Here is a 19,000-nt window from a genome sequence, read left to right on the forward strand (position 1 = left end):
TGCAGCTTCCTCCCTTTTGAAAAATCTATAAAATGTTTTTTGCTGTTCCTTGCCCTGCCCCAAACGCTTCATATTTTGGTTAAAAATCTTTATACAATAATGGGAACTTTGAGGTGTGTATAATCAATATCAGTTTTTGGTTAAAGACCAATCAAGGTACAGTCCTGTCTGTGTGTGGACGCAAAGAATTAAAATGTCAAAGAACTATCTTCCCTCAGATGTCATTTGATTCACCATCAGTTCTTAAATGTATTGAGCTACTGAATTTTGCACTAATTTGTTAATTTAACTTATGTATACCTTTTAGTGTTTAGCAAATGTCCTAATATGATTGCTTTCCTGTCTTATTTAAGTTTATGCCTTCTGCATTCTGTGTACAATCTTCCCTATAAGATGATCCCTTTGCAAAGACATCGAGGGATATTTGGAAAGCAACCAGGCATAAGCTGATGAGGAAGGGGATCAGGCATGGTTGTGCTGAGTGATGCAGCAGCCTTAAGGGGCCAAATGTAGTTCTTATGTTAATATCTGGAAGCCAGTTGAAAGATGAGTGCAACAGTATAGGATTGAGGAAATTTCCAACCATAGGAAGGATAGCACAAAAATGATATACTGTAATATATGCCAACAATTTGAAGCTCCAACTTTGTTATATTAGATGGAACTTCCTGACTACTGTCTACACTCTGTCTGTACTTCCCGCTGCCTCCATAAAGCAGCCAGAGAATAGAGAAGAAATAAAGTTAAAGATGAGAGTTTCATTTTGGCAACATTTAATGTTTGCAAAAATAACTTGCTAAAAATTGGAATCAGCACCCAGCTTCCACTTTCATGAACATGAAGTGAATTGTCTTTCAGAATGCATGCTTAAGCTGCATTAGAAATCCTCCTCTGTTTGAATTTAAAAGCAATTTGATCTTTAATTCTTCATATTGCCACATCTTGTTTCAAGCATGTCCAGTGGCTTGCTTGATCTACTTTCCTCAAGTTTATACACAGCGTGCGTTTTAGCATTCTAAAAAGTTTTTTAAAAATATTTTCCATCAGAATATTTTGGTGACTTACATTGGAATGTTTCTTGGTGGAGATTATATATTCACGTGGACTAACTTCATTGGATTAAATATCAGGTTAGTGATGAGTTGGTATTTTAATCACTTTGCTCTAAAGTTTGGGAATTATAGCATTTGATAAAGTATTTCTGCTGTCATAGTTCGGAAAATCTAGATCTATTGATACTTCAATGGGCTATATCTCATCTTTTTGAATATTACCAAGTACTGGGTGACAAATTGCTATATTTTTAACATATGCTCATAGTAATTATATGGGTAAATGTGCTAGCCAATTTGCATCCTGTGAGGTGCGCATGAGGGGAATGAGACAAATTACTGAATAATATATTTTAACCAATGGTAATTAAGGAATATGCTCAAGAACCTTTGATTTAAAATCATTTTCAATAGGATTGATTTGAAGATCGTCTTATACTTGTGTCTTGTATTGGGATTTGAATTAGTCTTGAGTCAGATGACAAGATGTTTAGTCTAGTGCAAATCAGTTGTAACTGGATACCATTTTAGTTTCCAAAGTTTAAATAGTCATTAGTTGCAATGAAATCTGGGCAAATAAGAATGCATTTATCAGATTTATCTTTTTCATAGATGAGTAATGTGTATATATTTGCTTGACTCTCCTCATGTTGGGTCATTAGAAGGAAATTTGCAGACTATTGGAAGGACTTATGACACCGTTTAAGAAAAGATGTAACAGATGCATTGTATAACATTCAGTTTAATAGGATAAGAGTTCCTTTGAGGGCCTTTGAGTGATCTTTTTGGCCTGCCAAGTTCTGTAAATTTGCTTATTTAACTTGGCATCATTAATACATTGAGACGTCATGGCTTTCAAATGCCTTTTGTTTTGACAGCATTGCGGGGAGTTTGGTGTATTCTTATATTACATTCACGGAGGAGCAGGTAACCAGGACATCAGGAAACAGCAGCAACACTGAATCCAAGGGAAAGATTGCTGTATGAGACGAGCATCTTAACAGATGAACTTTTTTATTCATTTTAATTTTATAATTACTTTTATCTGTAGTTATCAATAAGTTTTCAGTTTTATTACAATGTTGAAGGACCAATTGAAAAACTAGTATTAAATGGCCTACTTTTGCTTTACCACAGTAGCTTATGACATTACAAATTCCCCAAGTTCCAAAGCTCCAAATAGATGTCTCTATTTGAGGATCTTAATTCATTTGTTTTAAAGTAGTTATTGATTGTACCTAACTTGTACAATAGTTTAGTAGTCTTGGAGATGGAAAATATTATGCCTAAAATCACTTTAAATAAATTCTGTGTCTAAACCAGGGGTTTCCAACTTGGAGTCCATGAGCCCCTTAGTTAATGGTATTGGTCCATGGCATAGTAAAAGTTGGGAACCCCTAGTCTAAACTATAAACATTTGGTGGCGGGGTGGAGATGTGTCTCTACCAAAGGAGGTGTAAGGCGCTCCTTTCATCCGCTAGCCTGTAGGTCACCCTTGGACAAGGTCATGTGAAGTCATGGGGGCAGGTTGATTGTGCATATCACAAGTTCTGGTTTGGTGACCACTGACACCAGGCAGACAATCTCTGAAGCTTATTGATACTGGCTGGGGTCACCGGAATTGTAAAGACGCTGCCCAGAAGAAGGCAATGGCAAATCATTTCTGTAGAAAAATTTGCCACGATTAATTAAGGGCAAAGACTATAATCGCCCACATCATTCAACACAGCACATGATGATGAAACTGTATAACTACCAAGTTTAGTAACACTGGTTGAGTACCCCTTATCCAAAATTCCAAAATCCAAAAACTCCGAAATTTGAGATTTTTGTGAGCGCTGACATGATGTCACAGACGGAAAATTTCACAAGGAGCTAGGAAGGTTCCCAGGCAATGCATAGATCTCTGTGCTTCAGACAGTTCTGAGAAGTGATTTCACATATGTAATGAACAGAAGTTAATGAAAAATAGAAAAATGCTCCATAAAGTGAAAATGAAGAACTCAATCATGTATTGAAAGAATGGATTTGTCGGTGAATGTTTGTCACTCAACAGTATGCTGATCACGAAACAAGCAAAGATCTACCATGACGAACTGAAAGTTGAAGGTAATTGTGAATATTCAGCTGGCTAGTTGCAGAAATTTAAGAAGAGCAATGACATTAGATTTTAAAATAGTGTCTCCTGATCATGAAGCAGCAGAGAAATTCATTGATAAGTTGCGAAGATCATCACTGATGAAATTCCAACACCAGAACAAATCTACAATGCTGATTGTTTTTATACCTTACATAAAACTTTAAAAAGGTTAAAATACAGATAGCGTACTGTAACCTTTTAATCCTAACACGTCATCATAGGTGAAGACTGAAAGCCTGTCATTTGTTGTTCAACAGCTGATTCAGCTATTCTGAAGCTGCTGTGCTGCATTTGTTAACTCATTTTATTTTCATATGTTAATAGTTTGTAGTAATTTTTAATGTTAAATACAGATGTGTAATGAACAAGTATAAGACAAGGACTGCTTACCGTTAGTGCATAAATTCAGTCAGAAATTATGGTAATCCCAGGTTTTAAATATAATTATATTCCAATCTCCCAAAATGTCTGAAATTGGGAACGCTTTCGGCCCCAAGCATTTCAGAGAAGAGATACCTAGATTGTACTTCTAAGCAAAAGAAGTTGAGTGCCTATTGTTTTCAACATCTGTTTAAATTTTTTACTCAAGGATTGAGAAGCTGAGGATGTCTTCTTGGAGCATTAGTACAAGTCAGCTGCCTCCTACATTGCAACTTCCAAATTTGATCTATTAACAGACTGTGTGAATAAAATGGAAGCTGTATTTTTAATTAAGCTAAACTTTAATTGTGACAGAAACAAGATTGTTGTAGAACGCTATGGGTTAGTTATAAATTTATGACTTTGAGAAGGAACAATTGTTTTCTAAGTTTCAAATAATGGACAATTACTTTGGGGAAACAACAATGTGAAGACAAATCTCTCATTTTAAGATGTCATGTGCAAATCTCATGAAATGCCTGGAAATATCTTTGTAAAGAACTGCGTACTAATACAGTTCTACCAATCATAAAGCCATCACCTGGATGGTTTAGTGGAGAATTGTATCTCTTTTCAAAATGTGCTTAATGAACTTCTGAACTGCCTTTTTTTCTGCAATGTAGTTAATTGGTATTGGAGAAATCAATCAAAGGATATGTTTGATTTGGTTGTGTTAAAACTTTAAACTTGAATTTTAAATGTACTTTAAATTGTTACCTGTTTAACATAAAGCCATTCAAATATTTTAGTGTTTTCAACAGAATCTGCTAAACAATTTAAAATTTGCTTAGAAAATGTTGATTCACATGAGAAATACTGATAGACCTGGTGAAACTCATTCTCTCTCTTGACCCATTGAATTCTAACTTATCAGGAAATTAAATCAATGTTCCAAATTTAAAATTCCTTGTTCCAAATCAAGACATACCTCAGTGATTAATTATTCTCTACTCCAGGCAAATTTCTTGAAGATCTGTGTATTTGTGACAGCTTCATAAAACATGAATATCAAGCATTTGGAATATAAAGCTTTTGAGAAAAATGTTTGCATGATTTCAGTAAACTGTATAATTCCTAATGTGCAATACTTAATGAGAATTCCCTAATATTTTTATTTTCTAAGATGCATGTTCTAGGAAAATATCAGGTGACATTTGTCAATCTTGATTTTGTGAATACAAGATGAATTGAAATTCATGCACATTTACAGGTCAAGTTGATCCTATGGACCTTCCTATTAAATTGTGGCAGCACTTTGCTTTTATTGAGCACCAAGTCTGATTGGCTAACATTTCAGTGAAGTGTTCCCTTATAATTTTGCTTTGGTCCAGGTGTTTAGTGGCTGGTTTCCAAGATGCTTTTAATTCTGAAAACAATTTGTATGCTGGTGTTTGTGGTCAGTACATAAGAATTGTTCAATGTATGTGAACACTGAAGTGCCTAGATACTGAATTAGAGGTGAATTTATGAATATTTTTAAATGAAAATATGTGTATTTAACCCATTGTAACGTAGATGCATTAAAATCTAGATTTTACAAATGTACGTACTACCAAAATTGAAGAAAATGAAGCTTCTAGGTATTGATTTTGCAATTCCCAATAATGTATAATGCCAAGTGTTCTACTTCATTTTCAATTATTCCACTGTACCCATTTTCATTGAGTGAAATTTGGTTTACAAATATATTTTGTAACAAATACAAACGTTGTTGGCTTTGACTGTTTTAACTTCATTGTAAGTCTATTATAATTCTGTATTCTCTCCAAGGTACATTTTACAGGTAGAGGTCAGATGAAACACAAATGCAATATTTTATAGATCTTGCATTGATAAGTTTCCGTAATTTTGGAAAGGTTGCTCTTTTATGTTTATTTTATTTTCTGATGAGTTTTATTTCATGCTCTGCATTTAGAAAATAGTCTGTACCTTTATTCACTCAACCAAAATGCATGACTGTATACTTTCCTACACTGTATTCTATCTGCCGCCTCTTTGCCTCTTCTAAACTCTCCAAGTACTTCTGCAGATTCCCTGCTTCCTCAACACTGGTTGTCCCTCCACCTATCTTTATATTGTCACAAAGCCATCACTACCATCATCCAGATTATTGACATGTAATGTGAAAAGAAGTGGACCCAACACTGACCCCAGTTGATCACTTTTAGTCACCAGCAGCCAACATGAAAAGTCCTCCTTTATTCCCACTCTTCCCTCCTGCTAGTCCACCAATCTTCTATTCATGGTACTATCTTTCCTGTAATATCATCTTACTTTGTTAGGTAGCCTCATGTGTGGTACCTTGTCAACGGCCTTCTGAAAATCCAACTGAACAACGTCCACTGACTCTCCTTTGTCTATCCGTGCTGTTATTTCCTCAGAGTTCCAACAGATTTGTCAGGCAATTTAAGGAATCCAACATCTTCCTAACCACAGAAGTCTGGTTAACTGGCTTATGATTTCCTGTCTTTTGCCTCCTTATTAAAAAGTGGAGTGATATTTGCAATTTTTCACACTCCAGAACTATTCCAGAATCTAGTGATTCTTGAAAGATCACTAATATCTCCACAATCCTTCCAGCTACCTCTTTCAGATCCGTGTATTCCATTTGATCCAGTTATCTACTTTCAGACCTGTCAGCTTCCCAAGCGCTTTCACCCTAGTAATCGCTCCCTTCTGCCTCCTGACACTCCAAATTCTGACATGCCCTTATGTCTTCCACAGTGCAAAATACCTTTCAAGTTCGTCCATCTTTTCATCTCCTAATGTTTTCATCTCTCCAGTGTCATTTTACAGTGGTCTGATGTCCACTTTTGCCTTTCTTTTAATACATCTGGAAAAGCTTTTTGTGTCTGGCTGTTATTGGCTGGCTTACCTTCATATTTCACTTTTTCTTTCCTTATGGGTTTTTAATGGCCTTTTATTGGTTTTAGAAGCTTCCCAATCCTATAGCTTCTCTTTAATTTTTGCAATATTATATGCTCTCTTTTTTTTTGCTTTTATGCTGTTTTGGATTTTCCTTGTTATCCCATTCACACTTCACAATACTTTTTTAGAAGGAATCTATCCTGTACCTTCAGAATTTCTCCCAGAAACTTCGGCTGTTGCTGCTCTGCTTGTCATACCTGCTAGTGTCCTTCCAATCATCTTTGGTAGCTCTCTCTTATTTCTGTCATTCCCTTTAGTTCACAATAATACTGATGCATCTGATTTTAACTTCGCCTCAAATTGAAACATGAATTCAATCATATTAGTTTTTTTGCCTCCTAAGGGATCTTTTACCTTAAGCTCCCTAATCAAATTTGTTTCGTTATGTAACACCCAATCCAGAATTGTATTTTTCCTAGTGGGCTCAACTAGAAGCTGCTCTTAAAAAGTTACCTCAAAGCATTCTACAAATTTCTTTGCTTGGTTCTAGCACCAACCTTATTTTCCCAATCTACCTGCATATCGAAATCCCCCATGACCATTATAACATTGCCTTTCTTACATGCTTTCCACATCCTGACTACTGTTCAGAAGCCTGTATATAACTCCCATCTGGGTGTGGTTTTTTTTCCTACTCTTGTTGTTTATCTCTACCCAGAAGGATTATATATCTTCTGCACCCTTCTTTCTAATTAGTCCCTTTTAACCATGCTGGTTGAGAAATAATTCTGGATTTTCCACATTTGGTCCTGTATGTTCATGTACTGCTTTTGATGTGAGTAGTTTCTGCCTCTTTAGACTCTTCTACCCACTGAGTAAAATAAATTTTCTTCAATTCCTTGCTAAAACTTCTAAATACTTTAATTCCACAACTCCTGGCTTTAGATCCCTCAGCTGGAGCAATAGGTCCTTCCTTTTTAATTCAGTCCTCTCATCGCATTTTATACATCTGTTAAGTCTCTCCTTGGACTCATATCTTCCAAAGTAGAGAACCTTTTTAATGCAATCACTTTCTGTAATATAACCAGAAGTGACACAGAACTTTGGCTGTGGCCCAGCAAGTAATGTGTGTAATTCTAGCATAATCTCTTCGCTTTTATGTTTGTACCTTTTGCTAATGAGGTAAAACATCCTATAAAGCATCGAAAAGTTATTTTTACTCAAATTCTGAAGTTTACAGTTAATTTCTGATAATTGAGCATATGATTTACCAAGAAAGTGCATTGTCCTTTGTAACCTTTAACTTTTAGACTGCAGTTTAAAAACAGTAACCATATTATTTACATTGGTGAAATGTCTTTCTTATTTTTAGAACAACCATCAAGTTGACTGCTGTCAGTGCCAAATATTCCTGAGTGTGAGAGGCAGGTGTGTGATTCTGAATAAAGTACTTTGTATCATTCAAACTCTTTCAATTTCCCTAAAATAAGTATATTTTAAATAATTGATATTGGCAGTGTTATAAAGTAGATGGCAGTTGAGGGAAAAAGGATATTTTTGGGTTGTTGGAGATTCTGGATAGATCAAACATTGATGTGCTTGATTTTTAACTCCAACTTTAAGAACAGATGATGGGAAAGAATTGCTCTAATTTTCCATGGTGCAGGTTTAAACAATTTTGCAACATTCAAGAGTGTCAGGGAAGTGAAGTATGCAGTGAAAATTAAGACTGAGAAGGTGCTCAGGAAGCTTAATGGTCCAAGGGTGTATAAATCTCCTGGACTTGATGGAATGCAACCTTGGGTTCTGAAGGAAGTAGCTGGAGATATTGCAGAAGCATTAACAATGATCTTATAAGAATCACTGGATTCTAGCATTGTACTGGATGACTGGAAAATTGCAAATGTTACTCCACTATTTTAAGAAGCATGGGAAGCAGCAGAAAGGAAGCTGTAGACCTGTTAGCCTGACATCAGTGCTTGGTAAGTTGTTCAAATTGATTGCTGGGGATGAGATTATGGAATATCTGGAGGCACATGACAAGATAGGCGAAAGCCAGCATTATTTCCTACAAGGAAAATCCTGTCTGACTAACCTACAGCAATTTTTTGAGGAAAATACAAGCAGGGTAGACAAAGGAGATGCAGCAGATGTGGTATACTTCGATTTTCAGAAGGCCTTTGACAAGGTGCTGCACATGAGGCTGCATAGCAAGAGCCCATGGATTACAAGGAAGTTACTAGCATAGGTGGAGCATTGGCTGATTGGCAGAAAACAGAGTGGGAATTAAAGGGAACCTATTCTGGCTGGCTGCCAGTTACCAGTGGAATTCCACGGGGATCGGCATTGGGATCGATGCTTTTTATGATGCATGTCAATGATTTAGACGATGGGATTAATGGATTTGTGGCTAAATTTGCTGATGATATAAAGATAGGTGAAGGAGCGGATAGAGTTGAAGCAGAGAGACTTAGATAGTTTAGGGGAATGGGCAAAGATATGGCAAATGAAATACAAGGTTGGAAAGTGTATGGTCATGCACCTTGATGGAAGAAATAAATGGGCAGACTATTATTTAGATAGGGAGAGAATTCAAAGTGCAAAGCTGCAAACGGACTTGGGAATCCTTGTGCAGGACACCCTAGAGGTTAACCTCCAGGTTGAGTTGGTGGTGAAGAAGGCAAATGCAATGTTGGCATTCCTTCTAGAGGTATAGAATATAAGAGCAGGGATGTGATGAGACCACACTTGGAGTATTTGTGCAGCTCTGAGCTCCTTACTTTAGAAAGGATATACTGACATTAGAGAGGGTTCAAGGAAGATTCACAAGAATGATTCCTGGAATGAACGGGTTACTGTATGAGGAACGTCTGGCAACTCTTGGGCTGTATTCCCTGGAATTCAGGAATGGTGGTGGGGGGGGGGGGGGGGAGGGGGGATCTCATAGAAACATTCTGAACGTTAAAAGGCCTGAACAGATTAGATATGGCCAACTTATTTCCCATGGTAGGGGATTCTAGGACAAGAGGGCATGACCTCAGGATTGAAGTATGTCTATTTAGAACAGAGATGTGGAGAAATTACTTCATCAGAGGGTGGAAAATCTGGAATTTTTTGCCACAAGTGGTTGTGGAGGCCAAGTCATTGGCTGCATTTAAGGCAGAGATGGATAGGTTCTTGATTAGCCAGGGCATCAAAGGGTATGGGGAAGAAGGTAGGTGAGTGGAAATGACTGGAAGAAATGAATCAGCCCATGATTGAATAGCCTACTTCTGCTCCTATATCTTATGGTCGGTCTTATGTTGCCCTAAAACAACTGACAGTTGTAAATGGAGACTGTGATGAGCAAAGAGTTAAATTGTACCACAGACGCAAAATTCAAAAGGGCAAAGAATGGAGGACTAAAGGCACTGTATTTAATCGCGTAGTATTCAGAATAAAGTGGACTAACTCAGTGCAAATAGAGGTTGGTCAGTATGACATTGTGGATATCACTGAGATGTGGCTGAAAGAAGGCCGTAGTTGGGAGCTTCACATTAAAGGATATACTTTATATTGAAAGGACAGGCAGGAAGGCATAGGCGGTGGTATGGTTCTGTTGGTAAAAGAAGGAATTACATATTTAGAAATCGGTGACAAGGGGTCAGAGAATGTTGAATCTTTATGGGTGGAGTTAAGAAATTGCAAAGGTAGAAAAGCCATATGGGAATCATATAGGCTTCCAAATAGTAGCCAAAATGTAGGGTTGAGATTGCAAAGGGAGCTGAAATAGGCATGTAATAAGGGTAATGACACAACTGTAATGAGGGATTTCAATTTTACAAGGGGGTTGGGAAAATCAGGTTGGTGTCAGATTGCAACCGAAAGGATTTGTTGAATCCCTATGATATGGCTTTTTAGAGCAGCTTGTGCTTGACCCTGCTCGGGGAAAGGGTATCTTTGATTGGGTGTTATGTAATAGCACAAATCTTATTTGGGAATTTAATATAAAGGAACACTTGGGAGGCAGTGATCATAATATGACTGACTTTGTAGTGCAGTTAGAGAGGGAGAAGTGTAAGTTGCATGTATTAGTATTACAATGGAATAAAGGGAATTACAGAGGCATGAGAGAGGAGCTTGCCCAGGTGGATTGGAGGTTGGTACTGGTGGGGATGATGGCAGAGCAGAGATGGCTGAAGTTTCTGAGAAGAGTTCACAAGGTGCTGGACAGATATGTCCCACAGAAGAAGTTGCTCTCAAATGGCAGGGCTAGGCAACATGGCAGACAAGTGAAGTTAAGGACTGCATAAAAGCCAAGGAAAGGGCATAAAAGGCAGCAAATGTGAGTAGGAAGTTGGATGATCGGGAAGCTTTTGAAATCCAACAAAAGGCAAATAAAAATGCTATAAAAAGGGAAAAGATGAAATATGACGGTAGACCAGCCACTAATATAAAGCAAGATACCAAAAAATTTTCTGTTGTATAAAGAGTAAAAGGGAGATGAGAGTTGATATTGGACCATTGGAAAATGATGCTGGTGAGGTACCAATGGGAGCCAAAGAAATGGCGGATGAACTTAATGGGTACTTTACATCAGTCTTCACTGTGGAAGACACTGTGTGCCAGAGGTCTGTGAGAGTCAGGGAGCAGGAGTAAATGCCATCACTATTACAAAGGAAAAAGTGCTAGGCAAACTCAAAGGTCTTAAGGTGGATAAGGCACCTGGCCCAGATGGACTACATCCCAGAGTCCTGAGAGAGGTCGCTGAAGAGATAATGGGTGCATTGGTCAGGATCTTTCAAGAATCATTTGATTCTGGCATGGTCCCAGAGAACTGGAAGATTGAAAATGCCAGTCCACTCTTTTAGACGGGAGGAAGGTAATGATAGGCCAGTTAGTCTAACCTCAGTGGTTGGGAAAGTGTTGGAGTCTATTATTAAGGATGAGGTTTCAAGGTACTTGCAGATTAGTGATAAATTAAGTCAAAGTCAACATGGATTCTGTAAAGGAAATCTTGCCTGATAGTTAAGGGTTCTTTGAGGAAGTAACAAGCAGGGTGGACAAAGTCAAGGCAGTGGATGTCATTTACTTGGATTTCAGAAGGCACTTGATAAGGTGCCTCACATGAGGCTGTTTAACAAGATTAAATCCTGTGGTTTTACAGGATAGATACAGGCATGGATAGTGGAATGGCTGACAAGCAGGAGGCAATGAGTGGGGAAAAAAGGAAGTCTTTTTTGGTTTGGCTGCTGGTGTCTGGTGGTGTTCCTCAGGGGTCGGTATTGGGATTGCTGCTTTTTGCGTCGTTTGTCCATGGTTTAGATAATGGAATTGATGGCTTTGAGGCAAAGTTTGTGTATGATACAAAGATAGGTGGAGAGGTAGTTAGTGCTGAGGAAGCAATGCAATTGCAGCAGGAATTAGACAAATTGGAAGAATGGGCAAAAAGTTGCTGATGGAATATGGCAGCGGGAAATGTATGATAATCTATTTTGGTAAAAAGAACAATAGTAGGGACTATTATCTAAATGGGGAGGGGAGTTTCAAATATCAGAGATGCAGAAGGACTTGTGAATCTTTGTGCAAAACTCAGAAGGTTAATTCACAGTCTGTGGTAAAGAAGGCAGATGCAATGTTGGCATTCATTTCAAGGGGAATAGAATATTAAAGCAAAAAGACGATGCTGAGCCTTTTTAAGACACAAGTCAGGCTGCACTTAGAGTAATGTCAACAGTTTTGGGCCCCATATCTCAGAAAAGATGTTTTGGGATTGGAGAGAGTCCAAGGAGGTCACAATGATTCCAGGAATGAAGGGGTTAACATAGGAATGTTTGGTAGCTTCGGACTTTTACTCACTGGATTCTAGAAGAATGCTGGGGGTGGGGGTGGAATCTTATTGCAGCCTACCAAATGTTGAAAGGATTAGATAGGGTGGATGTGGAGATGATGTTTCCTGTGGTGCGGGTATCCAGAACTAGAGAACACAACCTCAAAACTGAGGGGCAACCCTTTAGAACAGAAGTAAGGTGGAATTATTTTAGCCAGAGAGTAATCAATCTGTGGAATGCTCTGCCACTGACCGTGGTGGAGGCCAAGCCCGGACATATATTTGGGGCAGTTGATCATTTCCTGATTGATCAGGACATCAAAGGATATGGTGAGAAGGTAGGTGCATGGGGTTGATTGGGATACAGGATCAGCCAAGATGGAATGGCAGAGCAGACTCAATGGGTTGAATGGTTTAATTCTGCTCCTATCTTTTTGGTATGCAATATATAGTGCCTATAAAAAGCATTCATCCCTCTCCCACCCTGCCCCTCCCCCAGAAGTTTTCATGTTGTATTGTTTTATCACACCAAATCATAGTGGATTTAATTTGGCTTTTTTTGAAACTGATTGGCAGAAAAAGACTTTCGTGTTGAAGTGAAAACGGATCTCTACAAAGTGATCTAAAATAATTACAAATATAAAACACAAAATAATTGATTTCATTAGTATTCAACCCCTTCATGTCAGTATTTAGTAGATGCACCTTTGGCAGCAATTACACCCTTGAATCTGTGGATAGGTCTCTATCAGCTTTGCACATCTGGACACTACAATTTTTCCCCATTCATCTTTACAAAATTGCTCAAGCTCTGTGAGATTGCATAGGGACCGTGCATGAACGGCCCTTTTTAAGTCCAGCTCAAATTCTCAATTGAATTGAGGCCTGGACTCTAACTTGGCTACTCCAGCACGTTAACTTTGTTGTGTTTAAGCCAGTCCTGTATAGCTTTGGCTTTATGTTTGGAAAGCAAATCTGTCTTGCTGGAAAGCAAATCCTCTCCCAGTTCTCTTGCAGACTGCATCAGGTTTTCCTCTAGGATTTCCTGTACTTTTAATTTTATCCTCTACCCAACACAGTGATCAGAATATAATTCTTACTGACACTTGAGATGGAGGAGATGAAGTTAGATGTATCAGTATTAGAATGGAATAAAAGGAATTATAGAGGCATGAGAGAGGAGGTGGCCAAAGTTGATTGGAAGGGGATGTGAGCGGAGATGAAGGCAGAACTGTAATGACTGGAATTTCTGGCAGCAATTGGGAAGGCACGAGATAGATACATCCCAAAGATCTAAAAAGTATTCTAAAGGAATGATGAAGCAACTGTGACTGACAAGAGAAGTTGAAGATAGCATAAAAGCAAAAGCATATAATATAGCAAAAAATAGGGGAAGTTAGAGGATTGGGAAACTTGTAAAAAACAATAGAAGGCAACTTAAAAAAACCGTAAGGAGAGAAAAGATGAAATGCAAGATGGTTATGATAGGGTCTCTTAAGAGACTCCTGGATAGGTACATGGAGCTTAGAAAAATAGAGGGCTATGGGTAACTCTAGATATTAAAGTACATGTTCAGCACAGAATCGTGGGCCAAAGGGCCTGTATTGTGCTGTACATTTTCTAGGTTTCACAAGCCTTCCAGGACCTGCTGTAGTGAAGCATCTCCACAGCATGACACAGCTTCATGGTAGGGGTGATGTGTTTTTGATGATGTGCAATATTTGGTTTATGCCAAACATAGTGTTTAGTCTGATAGCCAAATGCTCAACTTTGGTTTCATTAGACCATAGAACCTTCTTCCAGGTGATTTCAGAGTCTGAGTACAAATTTAATGGAAGGATTCTTAGCAGTGTGAACTAAAAGAAAGATTTTGGGGTCCACGTCCACAGATCTCCCAATGTGGCTGCGTTAGTTGATAGGGCAGTTAATAAGGCACATGGAGTTTTGGCTTTCGTGAAGTGGGGGGTTCCATTCAAGAACCCCAAGGTAATGTAGCACTATAAATCTCTGATTAGACCACACGGTACTTTCTGCTCATTTCTGGTCATCTTATTATAGAAAGGATGTGAAAGGTCAGATAGAGTGCAGACAAGATGCTGTCTGGATTAATAAACATAGGTTGAGTGAACCAGGGCTTTTCTCTTTGGAATGAAGAAGGATGAGAGAACCCTTTGTAGAGGTGTACAATATTATAAGAGTTATAGATAGTTGACAACCAGTGCCTTTTTCCCAGGACAGCTTTGGCTTTTACCAGAAGATTTCCTTTTAAGGAGAGTAGAAAAAAGTGTAGGGGAGATTTTAGAGGTCTTTTTTTTAATATAGAGTGACAAGTGTCTGGAATGCACTACTGGGTATGGTGGTAGAGACTGGTACAGTACAAGCGTTTAAGAGATTCGGGAATATTGGATGAAAGAAAATTGGAGGATTATGGACTATGGAGAGAAGGGTTAGATTGATCATGGAGTGGGTATAAAGGCTCCTACAACATTGTGGGGCAAAGGGCTGGTACTGTGTAGAATCATTCTGTTCTCACTTTTAAAAATTACCTTGAATATGCAGTACACTATCAAAGTTGATAGCACAAAGGCACAATACAAAGAACTTTTACTTGTTTTGGGCTGGAGCATCATTTTAATTCCAGCATTTCAAGGAGGTACAGAGACTAAACATTTCAGAATGTCATTTTGATAAGCAGAATTGTTCAACAGCAGATTTATATAATTTTTCAGAAATGTGAATGTAAAACAAAGAAAGGATTCCTATTTGATTTATAGCATTTTTGCCAAAATTGCAGAAAATATAAATATTTTCGCGATTGCTTGGGATACGATTTGTGTTGCTAATTTATGTTGGTATGCTGTCCCTATTTCTTTCCAACTCAATCCTTGGGCCTTCAAAGTGGAGTGGATGGTTATCTCCACCTATGCTAACTCAAATCTTTCACGTACTTAAAACAGACTGCAATGCATTAATTCTCTCTACTCGTTCCAGAAGACAAACGTTTGCAGAGATAATCACAGTAATTCCCACTCTTCCTCACAGACTCTGAAGCAACCTGACCTCTTTTTAATTCCTCAGCAAACGCATCTTGCAATCTGTGCTACAGTAATAGTGTGTACTCAAGCCTTGATTGGTATTTGATTCTAAAGCTGCCTGACTACAAAGCAGAAGTACCAGAATTTTATTTTACGTTGTGATTTATCACACTTAAGCAATTTCACTGTCGACTACCACTTCCACTACTTCTAGTAGTATTTGATGGAGTTTCTGTATCTGTGTGCATCTTTCTTTGCTTCTCTGCTGCTGCTAACATCATATCCAAATATTGTATCCAGAACACTATTTATTTGTCAGACAAAACACCCAGCCAAACTGAAAGCATTAACAAGTTGATGGCCAATATTCTCTGCTTATGCCTTTCACTCTGTGAAAGATTAGCGAAGGCTTTCAAATAATTTCAAATAAAATTATGCTTGCAGAGCACGCAAAACACGGGTCACATATTTCCTGCATTTTAGTTATGGAATCTATTGTTAGCTTGTTTAATAGCAATCCAGGCAGAACGTAGATTGTTAAGTACTCACATTGTGCTATGTATTTGTGACTTAATTAATAAAATAATCAAGTATAATACTTGTTTCATGTGAGCGGCTCTCAGAATCTGACCTGGAAAGTCTTAGTGAACTACTGGATTATGTACTGGCTATTCTCCTAATTGTGGTGAATGGTGAATGAGGTTTAGCACTACAGTGCGCTGAAGTGACTGAATAGCAAAAGGGGACAACACGGTATTTGGTCTTGAAAACCGTTACTCTATTGGCATTCATAACCTGAACTTGGATCTGGAAGTATGTAGAAAATATAATTATTCAGTCCTTGCTTACATGAATGAGTCACACAAACCTCTTTCAAGCTACTTTATCTAATATATTTATCTTTTTTATTTGGGGATGCAGGATGGTAACAGGTCCTCTAGCTCAACAAGCCAGCACAGCCCAGTTACACTACAGTGACCAATTAACCCAACTAACCCATGTCTTTGAAATGTGGGAGGAGGCCAGAGTACCCGGAGTCACAGGGAGTACATACAAGCACCTTATAGACAGTGGTGGAGTTGAATCTTGGTTGCTGTATCCATTTTGTTCTCCCTCTGAATGTTTCTAAACTGTCGATTTCAGTTACTTGTGGTACACACTCATAACTAGGTGAATGTGCTACATTTAATAACTGTCTTGTATTGATGGACCAAAATTTTTCTAATGAGGAAACTATGTGTATTATATTATTTATTTATATCATAACTTTAAAGATTTTTAAATATCTCATTGTCGCCCCTCTCTTGGCCATAACTATTCTAAAAGAAAAGAGATCTGATCTGATTATTTTGATAGCTATACTTGAATGGTTTTGATATTATCTCAGTATTTAAACTTTAATTGAGTCTATATTAGTTTTTATAATGTGGTCAGATTTGAACACAATATTTCAAATTCAACTTATTGTCAGAAGTTTTCTTTAGTTGTGCACTTTTAAAATCTATCCCTTTACCAATTTGTTTTAATCCTGCCGTACCTACATTGAATCTTCGTAATTTGAGTGTTTATAGTTGATTGCTTTACCTCATCTACGTCATTTTGGCTCTAATAAATTTAAGCAACATTTTTTCCCCATTTTTATTTTTAATATGCAAATGCAAACTGTCTGGACCAGGGTTTTTATCCTGGATTTGGAGAATGTTTCTTCTTTTGAATTATTGTGCAAGTAATTATCTATTTTAATTTAGTCTGCATAAACTACACCACATTTTGCCACTGTCCCAGGTTAACAATTATTTGGTTTTTATCATTATTTCTTCCTGTATTTTTATCTTGATCATTCCTTCATGGTCCTTTTTACTATTGCTAGTTTTTGTGTATGTTGAATGTTTACTGTTCTCTCTCTGGTTAATTTGGTTCTTTGCTTTTCAATCTTAAAACACTTACTCTTTGTATTCTTTGCCTTGGTCTCCTGTGTTGTTTTTGTCATTCAGTTACTCCACGTCACCGGAGTATAAATTATTTTTGTGTTTATACTCCAGTGCTTCTAGTTTTAGAATTCCTTATGTTAAATTATTGTTACCATTATTGTCTGGTTTATTTTCCAAGTTTCATCCTGCTCTCAGTCCTTCAAATAAACCCATCCACTCTATACTAGTCATCTTTACATGTTATCCTAAACATTACATTGAAGTGTAGCCTAATAACTATCCTGCTCCAATTCATTTCAAATCATCTCTTCTGAACTTTTTGCATTCTGCATCAGAAAGATGTTCTGTATACAATGGGTGTTGGGGGTATTAAATAGCTTATTTTCTGCCTGTTATAGCTAACTTCAGGATAACTGAAGTACTACTTATTCTGACTCTTTCATTAAGGAGAGGACCATGCATTTATGTTTTTTTTCATGGGATAGCTGTTGTTTTGGCACCCAAATAACCAATGGAAGCCTTTAAAACATTAGCAACCTATCAGGCCATCCCCACTTATTTCCTGTGCTCCTATGCTTTATCCTCACATTGTCATCAGATGTGCTAACACTTCTGCCACTTATCTGCACTTAGCAATTGACATTGGTTACTTAAGATGGAGTACTTAGCAGAAACTGGGAATATGCAGCAACAAATCCCAGGATCAAATCTGAGTTCCTACATTTGTGAGCAGCTGCACCTCAAACATAATACATTTACAAATTCTTTTCTCAAGTATATATTCATCCTCATTCTTGTGCTTTTTAAATATCAGATTTCACCCTCACAATCTGATGATGCACAATCTGCTTGATTTTGAATGCAGAAAGATGGGAGTGTAACTACATTCAGGAATGGCACCTTAAAAATTAAAATACTTCAGTATTTTTGCATCAGAAGATGAGTAACTGCAAAAATAAAGATTACTGTATCCTGGGTACTTTGTGATTAAATAATTATTTGTTACTATTTTCATAAACCATGTTATTTTTAGCTGCAGAAATGCCCATTGTTCATTTCTAGAGCACTTGGGAAAATTAAACTTTAGTTGGAAAGTACCCATGTAATAACCTCTATAATAAATTTATCTTTAAATGTTAATATTTTACAATTTTTTCCAAACATTAGAAATCTAGAATAAAAACCAATCTACCTGAAAAGGAAAATCACAATGATCTTATCTAAGCCTTTAAAATTACAGAGCACTCAAATGCAATGTACACACTTTCAGTAAAATATTCAACCAAATGACTTTCTAGGTCTGTGATGCAGAATAAATGATATGGATATCCTATAGTCTTGGGTAACATGTCGACTAGACTTTAACAAGATTTTTATTTAGAAACAAAATGGAATTGGAAGTGTTATTTCTGGCCACAAATGCAGCTTTCAGGATTGGCATATTGTTGATGACAATGGCATGCTGGTTGCATATCAGAACAGGCTGGAAGTCGAGCTGTTCACCTCCCATAGAGGAGCAACTGAGACACCTCATTACTTCATCCTCGATAGCAGAGCTCACCCATCATTTTAACCGAGCTGGCCACCTCCTGTACATCACGTCATACTTTGTGCCTTTACGTCAGAGTCAAAGTTCGAGTTCTTGTGCTGTAATCGCAAAGCTGGATACTGCATGATCATGCTTCAAGTTCTGGATGCACACTAAATTCTGGAGTGAAAACAGCACATAAACAATGGTAATGACA

At 37.5% G+C, this 19,000-nt stretch overlaps 1 protein-coding gene across 1 annotated transcript in view; it reads left to right on the forward strand.

Moving 5' to 3' along the window:
• slc35d1a (solute carrier family 35 member D1a) overlaps positions 1-5,333 on the forward strand; it is a 51,001-nt gene extending 45,668 nt beyond the window's left edge. Inside the window, exons 11-12 of the mRNA XM_059984371.1 lie at positions 1,048-1,130; positions 1,931-5,333. Of these exons, the coding sequence (XP_059840354.1) occupies positions 1,048-1,130; positions 1,931-2,039 (192 nt within the window). The 3' untranslated portion in view covers positions 2,040-5,333. The remainder of the gene's footprint in view (positions 1-1,047; positions 1,131-1,930) is intronic.
• The last annotated feature ends 13,667 nt before the right edge of the window (positions 5,334-19,000 follow it).

This window comes from Hypanus sabinus, chromosome 11, assembly GCF_030144855.1.
Source record: "Hypanus sabinus isolate sHypSab1 chromosome 11, sHypSab1.hap1, whole genome shotgun sequence".
Taxonomy (NCBI): domain Eukaryota; kingdom Metazoa; phylum Chordata; class Chondrichthyes; order Myliobatiformes; family Dasyatidae; genus Hypanus; species Hypanus sabinus.